The 15932-nt window shown below is 41.4% G+C and overlaps 1 protein-coding gene across 1 annotated transcript in view; it reads right to left on the bottom strand.

Moving 5' to 3' along the window:
- HEATR5A (HEAT repeat containing 5A) overlaps positions 1 to 15932 on the bottom strand; it is a 373796-nt gene that overhangs the window by 288204 nt on the left and 69660 nt on the right. The window contains exons 15-18 of the mRNA XM_053697931.1: positions 13825 to 14000; positions 13621 to 13726; positions 12730 to 12920; positions 12468 to 12627 (exon numbers count right to left, since the gene is read on the bottom strand). Of these exons, the coding sequence (XP_053553906.1) occupies positions 12468 to 12627; positions 12730 to 12920; positions 13621 to 13726; positions 13825 to 14000 (633 nt within the window). The remainder of the gene's footprint in view (positions 1 to 12467; positions 12628 to 12729; positions 12921 to 13620; positions 13727 to 13824; positions 14001 to 15932) is intronic.

The following is a 15932-nucleotide window of genomic DNA, read 5'->3' as shown; positions in this document are numbered from 1 at the left end:
TGAGAAGCCATCAGATCTATTTCTAGAAGTCCCCAGATTTGAACAATCTGAAGAAATACCTCTGGGTGAAGAGACCATTCGCCCGGATGTAACGTCTGGCGAATGAGATAATCCGCTTCCCAATTGTCTATACCTGGGATATGAACCGCAGAGATTAGACAGGAGCTGGATTCCGCCCATACAGGTTTCCGAGATACTTCTTTCATAGCCTGAGGACTGTGAGTCCCACCTTGATGATTGACATACGCCACGGTTGTGACATTGTCTGTCTGAAAACAAATAAACGATTCTCTCTTCAGAAGAGGCCAGAACTGAAGAGCTCTGAAAATCGCACGGAGTTCCAAAATGTTGATTGGTAATCTCGCCTCCTGAGATTCCCAAACCCCTGCGCTGTCAGAGATCCCCATACAGCTCCCCAACCTGAAAGACTCGCATCTGTTGAGATCACAGTCCAGGTTGGACGAACAAAACAGGCCCACCAAGCCAGAGAAGATCGAACATTGGGATATAAGGATATTAATTGTGATATCTTTGTATAATCCCTGCACCATTGGTTCAGCATACAACGCTGGAGAGGTCTCATGTGAAAACGAGCAAAGGGGATCGCGTCCGATGCAGCAGTCATGAGACCTAGAATTTCCATGTACAAAGCTACCGAAGGGAACGATTGAGACTGAAGGTTTCAACAAGCTAAAACCAATTTCAGACGTCTCTTTTCTGTTAGAGACAAAGTCATGAACACTGAATCTATTTGGAAACCCAAAAAGGTTACCCTTGTCTGAGGAATCAAGGAACTCTTTGGTAAATTGATCCTCCAACCATGTCTTTGAAGAAACAACACAAGTTGATTCGTGTGAGATTCTGCAGAATATAAAGACTGAGCAAGTACCAAGATATCGTCCAAAAAAGGAAATACCGCAATACCCTGCTCTCTGATTAGAGAGAAGGGCACCGAGAACCTTTGAAAAGATCCTTGGAGCTGTTGCTAGGCCAAAAGGAAGAGCAACAAACTGGTAATGCTTGTCTAGAAAAGAGAATCTCAGGAACTGATAGTGGTCCGGATGAATTGGAATATGAAGATATGCATCCTGTAAGTCTATTGTGGACATATAATGCCCTTGCTGAACAAAAGGCAAAATAGTCCTTATAGTCACCATTTTGAATGGTGGTATCCTTACATAACGATTCAATATTTTTAAATCCAGTACTGGTCTGAAAGAACTCTCTTTCTTTGGTACAATGAACAGATTTGAATAAAACCCCAGGCCCCGTTCCAGAACTGGAACTGGCACAATTACCCCAGCTGACTCCAGGTCTGAAACACATTTCAGAAACGCCTGAGCCTTTACTGGGTTTACTGTAATGCGTGAGAGAAAAAAAATCTTCTCACAGGCGGTCTTACCTTGAAACCTATTCTGTACCCTTGAGAAACAATGTTCTGAATCCAAAGATTTTGAATCGAATTGATCCAGACATTTTTGAAAAAACGTAACCTGCCCCCTACCAGCTGTGCTGGAATGAGGGCCGCACCTTCATGCGGACTTGGGAGCTGGTTTTGATTTTCTAAAAGGCTTGGATTTATTCCAGACTGGAGAAGGTTTCCTTTAGGGGAAGGGTCAGGCTTCTGTTCCTTATTCTGACGAAAGGAACGAAAACGATTAGCAGCCCTATATTTACCCTTAGATTTTTTATCCTGAGGCAAAAAAGCTCCCTTCCCCCCGGTAACAGTTGAAATTATAGAATCCAACTGAGAACCAAATAATTTATTACCTTGGAAAGAAAGAGAAAGCAACGTTGACTTAGAAGTCATATCTGCATTCCAAGATTTAAGCCATAAAGCTCTTCTAGCTAAAATAGCTAAAGACATATACCTGACATCAATCCTAATGATGTAAAAAATGGCATCACAAATAAAGTTATTAGCATGTTGAAGAAGTTTAACAATGCTATAAGCATTATGGTCTGATACTTGTTGCGCTAACGCCTCCAACCAGAAGGTGGAAGCCGCAGCAAAATAAGCCAAAGAAATAGCAGGTCTAAGAAGATTACCTGAACATAAATAAGCCTTCCTTAGAAAGGATTCAAGCTTCCTATCTAAAGGATCCTTAAAAGAAGTACTATCTGCCGTAGGAATAGTAGTACGTTTAGCAAGAGTAGAGATAGCCCCATCAACTTTGGGGATTTTTTCCCAAAACTCTAATCTATCAGATGGCAAAGGGTACAATTTCTTAAACCTTGGAGAAGGAGTAAATGAAGTACCCAGACTATTCCATTCCCTAGAAATTACTTCTGAAATAGCATCAGGAACTGGAAAAACTTCTGGAATAACTACATGAGGTTTAAAAAACATAATTTATGCTTACCTGATAAATTCCTTTCTTCTGTAGTGTGATCAGTCCACGGGTCATCATTACTTCTGGGATATTACTCCTCCCCAACAGGAAGTGCAAGAGGATTCACCCAGCAGAGCTGCATATAGCTCCTCCCCTCTACGTCACTCCCAGTCATTCGACCAAGGACCAACGAGAAAGGAAAAGCCAAGGGTGAAGTGGTGACTGGAGTATAAATTAAAAAATATTTACCTGCCTTAAAAACAGGGCGGGCCGTGGACTGATCACACTACAGAAGAAAGGAATTTATCAGGTAAGCATAAATTATGTTTTCTTCTGTTAAGTGTGATCAGTCCACGGGTCATCATTACTTCTGGGATACCAATACCAAAGCAAAAGTACACGGATGACGGGAGGGATAGGCAGGCTCTTTATACAGAAGGAACCACTGCCTGAAGAACCTTTCTCCCAAAAATAGCCTCCGATGAAGCAAAAGTGTCAAATTTGTAAAATTTGGAAAAAGTATGAAGCGAAGACCAAGTTGCAGCCTTGCAAATCTGCTCAACAGAGGCCTCATTCTTGAAGGCCCAAGTGGAAGCCACAGCTCTAGTAGAATGAGCTGTAATTCTTTCAGGAGGCTGCTGTCAAGCAGTCTCATAAGCTAAACGAATTATGCTACGAAGCCAAAAAGAAAGAGAGGTAGCAGAAGCTTTTTGACCTCTCCTCTGCCCAGAGAAAACGACAAACAGAGAAGACGTTTGTCGAAATTCCTTAGTTGCCTGTAAGTAAAATTTTAGAGCACGGACTACATCCAGGTTGTGCAGTAGACGTTCCTTCTTCGAAGAAGGATTTGGGCACAAGGAAGGAACGACAATCTCTTGATTGATATTCCTGTTAGTAACTACCTTAGGTAAGAACCCAGGTTTAGTACGCAGAACTACCTTATCCGAATGAAAAATCAAATAAGGAGAATCACAATGTAAGGCTGATAATTCAGAGACTCTTCGAGCCGAGGAAATAGCCATTAAAAATAGAACTTTCCAAGATAACAACTTTATATCAATGGAATGAAGGGGTTCAAACGGAACGCCCTGTAAAACATTAAGAACAAGGTTTAAACTCCATGGTGGAGCAACAGTTTTAAACACAGGCTTAATCCTGGCCAAAGCCTGACAAAGAGCCTGGACGTCAGGAACTTCTGACAGACGTTTGTGTAACAGAATGGACAGAGCTGAGATCTGTCCCTTTAATGAACTAGCAGATAAACCCTTTTCTAAACCTTCTTGTAGAAAAGACAATATCCTAGGAATCCTAACCTTACTCCAAGAGTAACCTTTGGATTCACACCAATATAGGTATTTACGCCATATCTTATGGTAAATCTTTCTGGTAACAGGCTTCCTAGCCTGTATTAAGGTATCAATAACTGACTCGGAAAACCCACGTCTTGATAAAATCAAGCGTTCAATTTCCAAGCAGTCAGCTTCAGAGAAGTTAGATTTTGATGTTTGAAGGGACCCTGTATCAGAAGGTCCTGTTTCAGAGGTAGAGACCAAGGTGGACAGGATGACATGTCCACCAGGTCTGCATACCAAGTCCTGCGTGGCCACGCAGGAGCTATTAGAATCACTGATGCTCTCTCTTGTTTGATTCTGGCAATCAATCGAGGAAGCATCGGGAAGGGTGGAAACACGTAAGCCATCCTGAAGTCCCAAGGTGCTGTCAGGGCATCTATCAGGACTGCTCCTGGATCCCTGGATCTGGACCCGTAACGAGGAAGCTTGGCGTTCTGTCGAGACGCCATGAGATCTATCTCTGGTTTGCCCCAACGTCGAAGTATTTGGGCAAAGACCTCCGGATGGAGTTCCCACTCCCCCGGATGAAAAGTCTGACGACTTAAGAAATCCGCCTCCCAGTTCTCCACTCCCGGGATGTGGATTGCTGACAGGTGGCAAGAGTGAGACTCTGCCCAGCGAATTATCTTTGATACTTCCATCATAGCTAGGGAGCTTCTTGTCCCTCCCTGATGGTTGATGTAAGCTACAGTCGTGATGTTGTCCGACTGAAACCTGATGAACCCCCGAGTTGTCAACTGGGGCCAAGCCAGGAGGGCATTGAGAACTGCTCTCAATTCCAGAATGTTTATTGGCAGGAGACTCTCCTCCTGACTCCATTGTCCCTGAGCCTTCAGAGAATTCCAGACGGCACCCCAACCTAGAAGGCTGGCGTCTGTTGTTACAATTGTCCAGTCTGGTCTGCTGAATGGCATCCCCCTGGACAGATGTGGCCGAGAAAGCCACCATAGAAGAGAGTTTCTGGTCTCTTGATCCAGATTCAGAGAAGGGGATAAGTCTGAGTAATCCCCATTCCACTGACTTAGCATGCACAGTTGCAGTGGTCTGAGGTGTAAGCGTGCAAAGGGTACTATGTCCATTGCCGCTACCATTAAGCCGATTACCTCCATGCATTGAGCCACTGACGGGTGTTGAATGGAATGAAGGGTGCGGCAAGCACTTTGAAGTCTTGTTAGCCTGTCCTCTGTCAGGTAAATCTTCATTTCTACAGAATCTATAAGAGTCCCCAGGAAGGGAACTCTTGTGAGTGGAACGAGTGAACTTTTCTTTTCGTTCACCTTCCATCCATGTGACCTTAGAAATGCCAGTACTAACTCTGTATGAGACTTGGCAGTTTGAAAGCTTGAAGCTTGAATCAGAATGTCGTCTAGGTATGGAGCTACCGAGATTCCCCGCGGTCTTAGTACCGCCAGAAGAGCACCCAGAACCTTTGTGAAGATTCTTGGAGCTGTAGCCAATCCGAATGGAAGAGCCACAAACTGGTAATGCCTGTCTAGGAAGGCAAACCTTAGGTACCGGTAATGATCTTTGTGAATCGGTATGTGAAGGTAGGCATCTTTTAAATCTACAGTGGTCATGTACTGACCCTCTTGGATCATAGGTAAAATTGTCCGAATAGTCTCCATCTTGAACGATGGAACTCTTAGGAATTTGTTTAGGATCTTTAAGTCCAGGATTGGTCTGAAAGTTCCCTCTTTTTTGGGAACCACAAACAGATTTGAGTAAAACCCCTGTCCCTGTTCCGATCGTGGAACAGGATGGATTACTCCCATTAACAAGAGCTCTTGTACGCAGCGTAGAAACGCCTCTTTCTTTGTCTGGATTGTTGACAACCTTGACAGATGAAATCTCTCTCTTGGAGGAGAGTATTTGAAGTCCAGAAGGTATCCCTGAGATATTATCTCTAGCGCCCAGGGATCCTGGACATCTCTTGCCCAAGCCTGGGCGAAGAGAGAAAGTCTGCCCCCCACTAGATCCGATCCCGGATCGGGGGCCCTCAATTCATGCTGTTTTAGGGGCAGCAGCAGGTTTCCTGGTCTGCTTGCCCTTGTTCCAGGACTGGTTAGGTTTCCAGCCTTGTCTGTAGCGAGCAACAGCTCCTTCCTGTCTTGGTGCAGAGGAAGTTGATGCTGCTCCAGCTTTGAAATTACGAAAGGAACGAAAATTAGACTGTCTAGCCTTAGCTTTGGCTTTGTCCTGAGGCAGGGCATGGCCTTTACCTCCTGTAATGTCAGCGATAATCTCTTTCAACCCGGGCCCGAATAAGGTCTGCCCTTTGAAAGGTATATTAAGCAATTTAGACTTAGAAGTAACATCAGCTGACCAGGATTTTAGCCACAGCGCCCTGCGTGCCTGAATGGCGAATCCTGAATTCTTCGCCGTAAGTTTAGTAAGATGTACTACGGCCTCCGAAATGAATGAATTAGCTAGTTTAAGGACTCTAAGCCTGTCCGTAATGTCGTCCAGAGTAGCTGAACTAATGTTCTCTTCCAGAGACTCAATCCAGAATGCCGCTGCAGCCGTGATCGGCGCAATGCATGCAAGGGGTTGCAATATAAAACCTTGTTGAACAAACATTTTCTTAAGGTAACCCTCTAATTTTTTATCCATTGGATCTGAAAAAGCACAGCTATCCTCCACCGGGATAGTGGTACGCTTAGCTAAAGTAGAAACTGCTCCCTCCACCTTAGGGACCGTTTGCCATAAGTCCCGTGTGGTGGCGTCTATTGGAAACATTTTTCTAAATATCGGAGGGGGTGAGAACGGCACACCGGGTCTATCCCACTCCTTAGTAACAATTTCAGTAAGTCTCTTAGGTATAGGAAAAACCTCAGTACTCGCCGGTACCGCAAAATATTTATCCAACCTACACATTTTCTCTGGTATTGCAACTGTGTTACAATCATTCAGAGCCGCTAACACCTCCCCTAGTAATACACGGAGGTTTTCCAGTTTAAATTTAAAATTTGAAATATCTGAATCCAGTCTGTTTGGATCAGAACCGTCACCCACAGAATGAAGTTCTCCGTCCTCATGTTCTGCCACCTGTGACACAGTGTCTGACATGGCCCTAATATTATCAGCGCACTCTGTTCTCACCCCAGAGTGATCACGCTTACCTCTTAGTTCTGGTAATTTAGCCAAAACTTCAGTCATAACAGTAGCCATATCCTGTAATGTGATTTGTAATGGCCGCCCAGATGTACTCAGCGCTACAATATCACGCACCTCCCGATCGGGAGATGCAGGTACTGACACGTGAGGCGAGTTAGTCGGCATAACTCTCCCCTCGTTGTTTGGTGAAATTTGTTCAATTTGTACAGATTGACTTTTATTTAAAGTAGCATCAATACAGTTAGTACATAAATTTCTATTGGGCTCCACTTTGGCATTGCAACAAATGACACAGGTATCATCCTCTGAATCAGACATGTTTAACACACTAGCAAATAAACTTGCAACTTGGAATACAATTCAATTAGAATAATATTAAAAACGTACTGTGCCTTTAAGAAGCACAGAAGATCTATGACAGTTGAAAATTAATAAATTGAAAACAGTTATAGTGTAAACAACACAACTTTAGCAAAGGTTTAATCCCCTTAGCAAAGATAACAAATTCTGAAAGCAGGAAACAAATTACAGAATAAACGTTTTTTATCTCAGTCAACTATAATTCTCACAGCTCTGCTGAGAGAAATTACCTCCCTCAAAATAAGTTTTGAAGACCCCTGAGCTCTGTAGAGATGAACCGGATCATGCAGGAAATACAATGAGCTGCTGACTGAAATATTTGATGCGTAGTAAAAGCGCCAAAAAACGGCCCCTCCCCCTCACACACAGCAGTGAGAGAGAACAGAAACTGTCAGAAAAAAGATTAAGCAACTGCCAAGTGGAAAAATAGTGCCCAAACATTTATTCACTCAGTACCTCAGCAAATGAAAACGATTTTACATTCCAGCAAAAACGTTAAACATAATTTCTAGTTATTAAACAGCTTTATGTAATTCTTACAGTGTAATTCTAGTGAAGTACCATTCCCCAGAATACTGAAGTGTAAAGTATACATACATGACATTATATCGGTATGGCAGGATTTTCTCATCAATTCCATTGTCAGAAAATAAAAGCTGCTACATACCTCTATGCAGATTCATCTGCCCGCTGTCCCCTGATCTGAAGTTTACCTCTCCTCAGATGGCCGAGAAACAGCAATATGATCTTAACTACTCCGGCTAAAATCATAGCAAAAACGCTGGTAGATTCTTCTTCAAACTCTGCCAGAGAGGTAATAACACACTCCGGTGCTATTTTAAAATAACAAACTTTTGATTGAAGATATAAAACTAAGTATAATCACCATAGTCCTCTCACACATCCTATCTAGTCGTTGGGTGCAAGAGAATGACTGGGAGTGACGTAGAGGGGAGGAGCTATATGCAGCTCTGCTGGGTGAATCCTCTTGCACTTCCTGTTGGGGAGGAGTAATATCCCAGAAGTAATGATGACCCGTGGACTGATCACACTTAACAGAAGAAAACGAATTTAAACGCTTATTAGTTTTAATATCAAGAGGACTAGACTCCTCCATATCTAATGCAATCAACACTTCTTTAAGTAAAGAACGAATAAACTCCATCTTAAACAAATATGAAGATTTATCAGTGTCAATATCTGAGGCAGAATCTTCTGAACCAGATAGATCCTCATCAGAGATAGATAAGTCAGAATGATGGCGGTCATTTAAAAATTCATCTGAAATATATGAAGTTTTAAAAGACCTTTTAAGTTTACTAGAAGGAGGTATAACAGACAGAGCCTTCCGAATAGAATTAGAAACAAATTCTTTTACATTAACAGGGACATAATGAACATTAGATGTTGAAGGAACAACAACAGGTAATGGATTATTACTAATGGAAATATTATCCGCGTTTGATAGTTTATCATGACAACTAACACAAACTACAGCCGGAGGAACAGTTACCAAAAGTTTACAACAAATGCACTTAGCTTTAGTAGAACCAACATCAGGCAGCGCCTTTCCAGAAGTAGATTCTGATCCAGGGTCAGGTAGTGACATCTTGCAATATGTAATAGAAAAAACAACATATAAAGCAAAATTATCAAATTCCTTAAATGACAGTTTCAGGAATGGGAAAAAATGCAAAACAAAACAAGCCTCTAGAAACCAGCAACAAACACAAGTCAAAAATGACGCAACTACGTGAAAAGTTCCGGCGTCAACTACGACGCCGGAAATTACATCATTCTCGCGCCAAAAAAGTCTTGCGCCAAAAATGACGCAATAAATTCTAGCATTTTCTGCACCCGCGAGCCTAACAGCTCGCAATTTAGAAGAAAAAAGTCAAATTGAAAATTTGAAGGTAAGAAAAAAATTTAATTCATATGCATTTTCCCAAAAAATGAAACTGACAGTCTGAAAAAAGGAACACCGATTGACCTGAATCATGGCAAATATAAGTTTAAAACATATATTTAGAACTTTACATATAAAGTGCCAAACCATAGCTTTGAGTGTCATAAATAAAATAAGACTTACTTACCATAAGACACTCATCTACATATAGTAGATAGCCAAACCAGTACTGAAACGAGAATCAGTAGAGGTAATGGTATATAAGAGTATATCGTCGATCTGAAAAGGGAGGTAGGAGAAGAATCTCTACGACTGATAACAGAGAACCTATGAAATAGATCCCCTAGAGGAAGACCATTGTATTCAAATAGGCAATACTCTCTTCACATCCCTCTGACATTCACTGCACTCTGAGAGGAAAACCGGGCTTCAGCCTGCTGCGAAGCGCATATCAACGTAGAAATCTAGCACAAACTTACTTCACCACCTCCATGGGAGGCAAAGTTTTTAAAACTGAATTGTGGGTGTGGTGAGGGGTGTATTTATAGGCATTTTGAGGTTTGGGAAACTTTGCCCCTCCTCGTAGGAATGTATATCCCATACGTCACTAGCTCATTGACTCTTGCCAGTTACATGAAAGAAATGTTAATGCCTGTTTAAATTTAAAAAGGATGCCTTATCTCTGTTGCTTCATAATTTTGCATGCAAATCATGCAGAAAAATCCAATGACAATATGAGCATTGCTATAACTAGATAATGTTATGACATCCTTGCAGGGAACCGCAGAGTACTGCTTGTGGGTCATAAATCCTTTTGGCCACTATATTGGGGTTGAAAAATGAGCCATGGATCAAACTGTTAACAGTTGTTGCATTTAGAAAAATAATGTATATAATTAACAGTTGAAAAGTCTGAAGCAGATTACTGTCTTTAATCTCTTAACACTTAAATCTTAGCACAACGGATGAACCAGAAGTTCTGTATAAAATTGTAAACTGCAATGATTTATTTGAATGCAGCCAACAATGAATAAAAGAAAAAGGAAACTAAAATGTACAAGTTGAAATTCTTCTATATACCCAGTGTGGACCGCAAAAATTGCGACAACCTCAGAATCATAACTTCCGAGAACCGGAAGTGGTAGGAGAAGTGCACCACACAGTGCGCACACATCTAAATAGAGTCCTCTGTGCCTTTTTATTGTTAACAGCTGTTGCCTCATAACCCTGCAAGGAGGAACTCTATAGTACCTTAGGCAAATAATGGTCCACCGCTCCTTACAAAATTACAAACTAGAATAAGGAGGAAAGAGAGACCTTGGTGCCATTCATTTTGGCGCCCGTAATAAATACTGCTCCTTGTGGGCGTGTCGTAAGCTATCTCCCGGGCCGCCATTGATATATGTAAAGGCACCGGGAGCGATATGTACAAATGAAAACGGAGCAGCTTGCTGTCCCTAAGAACAGCCTAGTCGCCATAAAACAGTGTACCAGTCATGATTCCCCTTAAAAGGCCACAAAAACCCGATCTTTACTCGTGGGCGTTAATATGTATCTCCCGGTCGCCATTACAGTTACACAAAATACCGGGAGGGGAACTCACACTGACTGACCCTAACTACGCTCAATGTTAAGGGAAGCCATGTATGTCAAGATTAGTGTCAATAGCCCAGACATGTCTTAGATAATGTCAATTGCCGGATATGACTAACGCAGTGAGCCCATAGTCACACATGTCCCAGAAATGCGCAGTCAGTCTGAAAAAGCTGCCGGGAAAAAAGTTCTATACAGGCAGAGCCCCTGAGTCCCCTTGTATATAAGTGCAGACAAACTCCCATGAGGTAAATAAGTCCCTGAGGAGCTATCTCTGTTATAGAAATAAAAGGCTGCACTAACCTCATATGCTGTCTGACAGCAGAACAGCATCAACAGGGTTCAGAGGTCCATTGGGTCCCTCCTGTAGTCCTGAAAAAGATGAAGCCTGAGTCAATCGCAGCTTAGGCCATCACAGAAAGGGCAGCAGCACAGTATGGGAGGCGCAGTGAGAATTATGTCCCACAAGTTCCCATTGCCTGAAAGCCACCAAATGCTTCTCTTTTTTCTTTCTGAAGAGAGTGATTTGGTCTAGGCTACACCCCAGCACAAAGTAGTACTCAGTGGCACCACTTTAAAAAATAAAAAACACTTGATTGAAGAATCTAAACTAACACCTCACTTTACCTCTTCCTATCACTAACACAGGCAAAGAGAATGACTGGGGTGGGAGGGAAGGGAGGAGCTATATATACAGCTCTGCTGTGGTGCTCTTTGCCTCCTCCTGCTGACCAGGAGGCGATATCCCATAAGTAAGGATGAAATCCGTGGACTTGTCATATCTTGTAAAACAAAACAAACATTTTGCTTATAAAGCATTTTATTTAAATTATGCTGCATATTATGAGTATATAAATAGGATGGGAAAGTCTAATACATTTATACTCTGACTGACAAATACATTTGTATCTTCACACACTGCAGACAGATGTGATCCTCTAAAAATATATGTAACAGACAATATGCGGTGTGTCACGTAACTGCATCATGAGCATGTGACTACTGTGCCCCTGTAACATACGTAACAATATGGCAGCTTACATAGTAGAATCAAGCACTGAATAAATGCTGTACTTCAGAACAATCTTCTTTAACAGTTTTGGGTAAGAGGAACAGATAAAATAGACAGCAGTTATTTTATTTTATTTAATAAAAAGTAGGTTTTAGCAATTTTAATCAGTTGTTTAATGTCCCTTTAAGGAAAACACAGTGCAGCCAGAGCACAGGACTGTTTGAAGAGAACAGCCTGATGTATAGCAAAAGTAGCAAGGCGAAAGTAATAAAAGTTCCTGCATGTGCCCAGTTCTTTCTGCAGACATACTGTATTTTCTGTGATGATATGACATGTTCTGCCTTGGGGCTAATATATACAGCAAAGGGCATGAAACCAGAAAGACATTTCATATTTTTGACCAGGCCCAAAAAAAAAAATCAGGCCAGAAACAAGGACTTTCAGTCTAGAAATAGAATTAAACAATTTACTTCACTAATATTTTTTCTTTAAATTGTAATTACAGTAAAATTAAAAACTGTGTCTTCATTGATTTGTTGGATAAACAAATGCAAAATTCTTATAAATGAACAGGAAGAACAGTCAGAAGAGGTATAGTCCTTGTCTGTAGAGGATTCTGAATCTGAGGAGGTATAGGAAAGCTCTATATACGTACTTACTCTGAACTATAACATAACTAAAGAGAAGCAGTATGCTTAGATGTCTGGGAAACCAATGGTCAGAACATATACCCACAAGTACTGATATAGTTCTACAAGAGAACTTGAAAAAAAAAATCATACCTCGCTGGCTCTTACCTGAACCTCTGGAGATGTGGTGTCCTGAGACAAGGAGTGCAGTACTGCAACACACAAAGACAAATGCTGAGAAGAACGGATGCCACCCAGGGATCTATGCAGAGATCCCAAAGCTAGAGAGTGACCAGTTCTGGCCAGCACATCCTTGGCAGTCTTCAATCTGAGCAAACAGTAAGAAGGGGAAAACAGACATATAAATTCTCACTAGTAATCAAGAAAAAGTGTAATAAAAAATTCTCCCTGTAAAGAGACAGTTACTTACTTATCAAAGCTGACTTGTGCTAATCCTGCTGTGAACACAGGTTCAGCTGCCACATGAGCCAGTCTGGAAAGAGCTTCTACTGCAGCACAACGAAGCCACGGACTATTGCTCTCCAGTGCACAATGGATAAGGTAGAGGCATGGTCTGCGAACCTCTTCTTGCTCCAAACTGCTTTGGATGATCTCTAGGTGCTGAATAAAGAGCAGGATTATTCACTAAGAAGCAACAGTAGTAATTTCTCTTTGTATATCTGAACAAAGATATTTAAAGGAACAGTATACACCAGTTTTCATATAACTGCATGCAATTGATACTACTATAAAGAAGAATATCCACAGAAAGTTAAAAAAAAATTCAGTATAAAACCTTTTAAAAACGTACTTAGAAGCTCCCAGTTTAGCCCTGTTTATGAGGTTAGTCTGGGACACCCAGTGAAAGGGGCTGGGTGAACAAAAAGAGCAGACACTCCCCCCTCCCCCTTCCCTGCATATGAAAAGACAGATAACAAACAGGAGCCAGCAGGAGTCTGTAAACGCGTGTATACATCTGACACTGTGGGGCTTGGTTAGGAGTCTGAAAATCAGCAGAATGTTCTTAAAAAATAAAGAAAACTATACATTGATACAAAAACACCACCAGATGGGCTATATAAATAGATCATCTACAAAACATTTATGCAAAGAAAAATCAAGTGTACCTTTAAATATCATCATTATTATATGATGAACATGACTGCTTTAAAATTATGAAAACTGCTTTAATTGTAACACATTGGTGAACGATTTTGTTCCTAAAAAGTACTCAATGTAAATACATTGCACCACTGCATTGCATTCTGAAAAAACATACAACACCTCAATCCAATTCATTGTGCGTTATAGTTGTATTCACCTTGAGGAAGCTGCAGAGAGCAGACATAGCAGACAACTGGACACACTGCTGCCTGGAACCCTTAGACTGCTTGATGGTATCTAGCAACTGCTCCAACATTTGAGGTCTGAAATAATAAAAAGAACAGTTAACCCAGATATGAATAAAGTAGCATCCCAGAAACAGTGCTATAAAAGTGACCAGTTGTAACCTTCTTGGTCTCACCTCTGTGATTCTGGCATGTGTGACAATATGATGCCAAACAGTAAGGCTGCCGACTGTATTACACTGAAGGCTGGTGGCAACGGGGCAGGCACTGATTCTTCATCTGGGAGTATCTGGTAGATAGAGTGAGGATCATATTCCAAACTGCCACCTGGAATCCCACTGTTTAACAGAAGCTACAAAAAAAAATGAGGAAACATATGAACGCTGCTAGGCTAATAAACTATAAGTCATGTAAGATGGCAGCTCCAATAAACTACACTGACTCACTTCCCAATTTAAAGTAACAAAATGTATGCTTACCTGATAAATTAATTTTATTTTCTGGCATGGAGAGTCCACGAATCCATTCTAAATTACTAGTGGGAATTTAATTCCTGGCCACCAGGAGGAGGCAAAGAACACCCCAGCAAAAGCTTTAAGTATCCCTCCCAATTCCCATAATCCCCAGTCATTCAGCCGAGGAAATACGGAAAGGGAAGAGGAACACCAAGGGTATAGAGGTGCCTAAAGTTTAAAAAAGTAAAAAATAATAAGCTGTCTTGAATTTAGACAAGGGCGGGTCGTGGATTCTCCATGCCAGGAAAGAAAAGAATTTATCAGGTAAGCATAAATTTTGTTTTCTTTCCAATGGCATGGAGAGTCCAAATATTCATTCTAATTACTAGTGGGAATCAATACCCAAGCTAGAGGACACAGAATGGAAAGGGAGGGAGATGGCACCACCGCATGAAGAACCTTTCTCCCAAAGGAAGCCTCAGCCGAGGCAAAAACATTGAAGTTGGAAAAGTTAGAAAATGTATGAAATGAGGAACGAAGATAAAATTTCAAAGCACGAATCACATCCAGACACAAAGATATCCTAATTGATATTGCGGTCCGAAACCACCTAAGAAAGAAATCCCAATGTGGTACGAAGGACAGCCTTAATCGCATAGAAAATAAGATAAGAAAAATCATACTGTAGAGCCGAAAGTACTGATACTCTACGAGCGGAATAAATAGTAACAAAAACAAACCCTTCCTTCAATATCAACAGATTATTGTTCCAAGAAGGACCAAAATATATGAATACAGGCTGGAATCTGATCAAGGCCTGAACAAAAAGCTGAACATCTGGTAAGTCAGCCAAACGATTATGCAATAGAACCGAAAAAGGCAGATCTTCGCATAGAAAATAAGATAAGAAAAATCATACTGTAGAGCCGAAAGTACCGAGACTCTACGAGCAGAATAAATAGTAACAAATACCAACCCTTTCTTCCTTCAATATCAACAGATTATTGTTCCAAGAAGGAGCAAAAGATATGAACACAGGCTGGAATCTGATCAAGGCCTGAACAAAAAGCTGAACATCTGGTAGGTCAGCCAAACGATTATGCAATAGAACCGAAAAAGGCAGATTTAAAACAGTTTGCGAACACACATGCAAGGTGCAAGACGCTGTAGCTGGACACAAACTGTAAATCTTCTGATTGCTAGGCAGCTAAGTAAACCGGCTACTAAAGCTGACTATATGACTCTTCAGGGAACTGACTGACAAACCCTTCTCCAGACCCTCCAGGAGAAAATACAATCAAACCTTTTGTTATATCTAGCGAGGTACAGGCGTACCAGCCTGGATCAAGGTGACCTTATAAAAAAAAAAAACTCGTCTAGACCAGATTAGGGATTCAAACTCCATGCAGACAGCTCTATAGAATCTAGATGTGGAAAAAAAAGGGACCCACATTACGTCACATACACTCATTGGCTTAACCTAACCAGCAGCCCAGAGCCCTGTACCTACTGCCCTTCGAGTAAATCCCAACCTTGAAGAGATTTTAACTGCCTCTAGACTCCATTGCTAAAAAGAAGGAATTAACCCCCAAAGTGCTAGGGCCTTCTCACTTAGAAGGAATATAAGCACTTACAATAGGAGCTTCAGCTGCAGGGTAGGAACAGCATCTTAGGTATGACAGGCTCAAGACGACCTCTGACAAGGACCTTAAGAGAAAGAAAAGCAGAGTAACCAAACTTGTTTTTCTATATAGTGGTTAGCATAATTTGTTCGAGGAAAGCAAGGACTACCCTGCTGACCTCCAAGAGCTAATAGCCTCCATAACTCT

The sequence above is a fragment of the Bombina bombina genome, chromosome 1 (genome assembly GCF_027579735.1).
Source record: "Bombina bombina isolate aBomBom1 chromosome 1, aBomBom1.pri, whole genome shotgun sequence".
Lineage (NCBI taxonomy): Eukaryota > Metazoa > Chordata > Amphibia > Anura > Bombinatoridae > Bombina > Bombina bombina.
The sequence above is the reverse complement of the archived record's forward strand: the minus strand, read 5'-3'. Positions and strand labels throughout refer to the sequence as shown.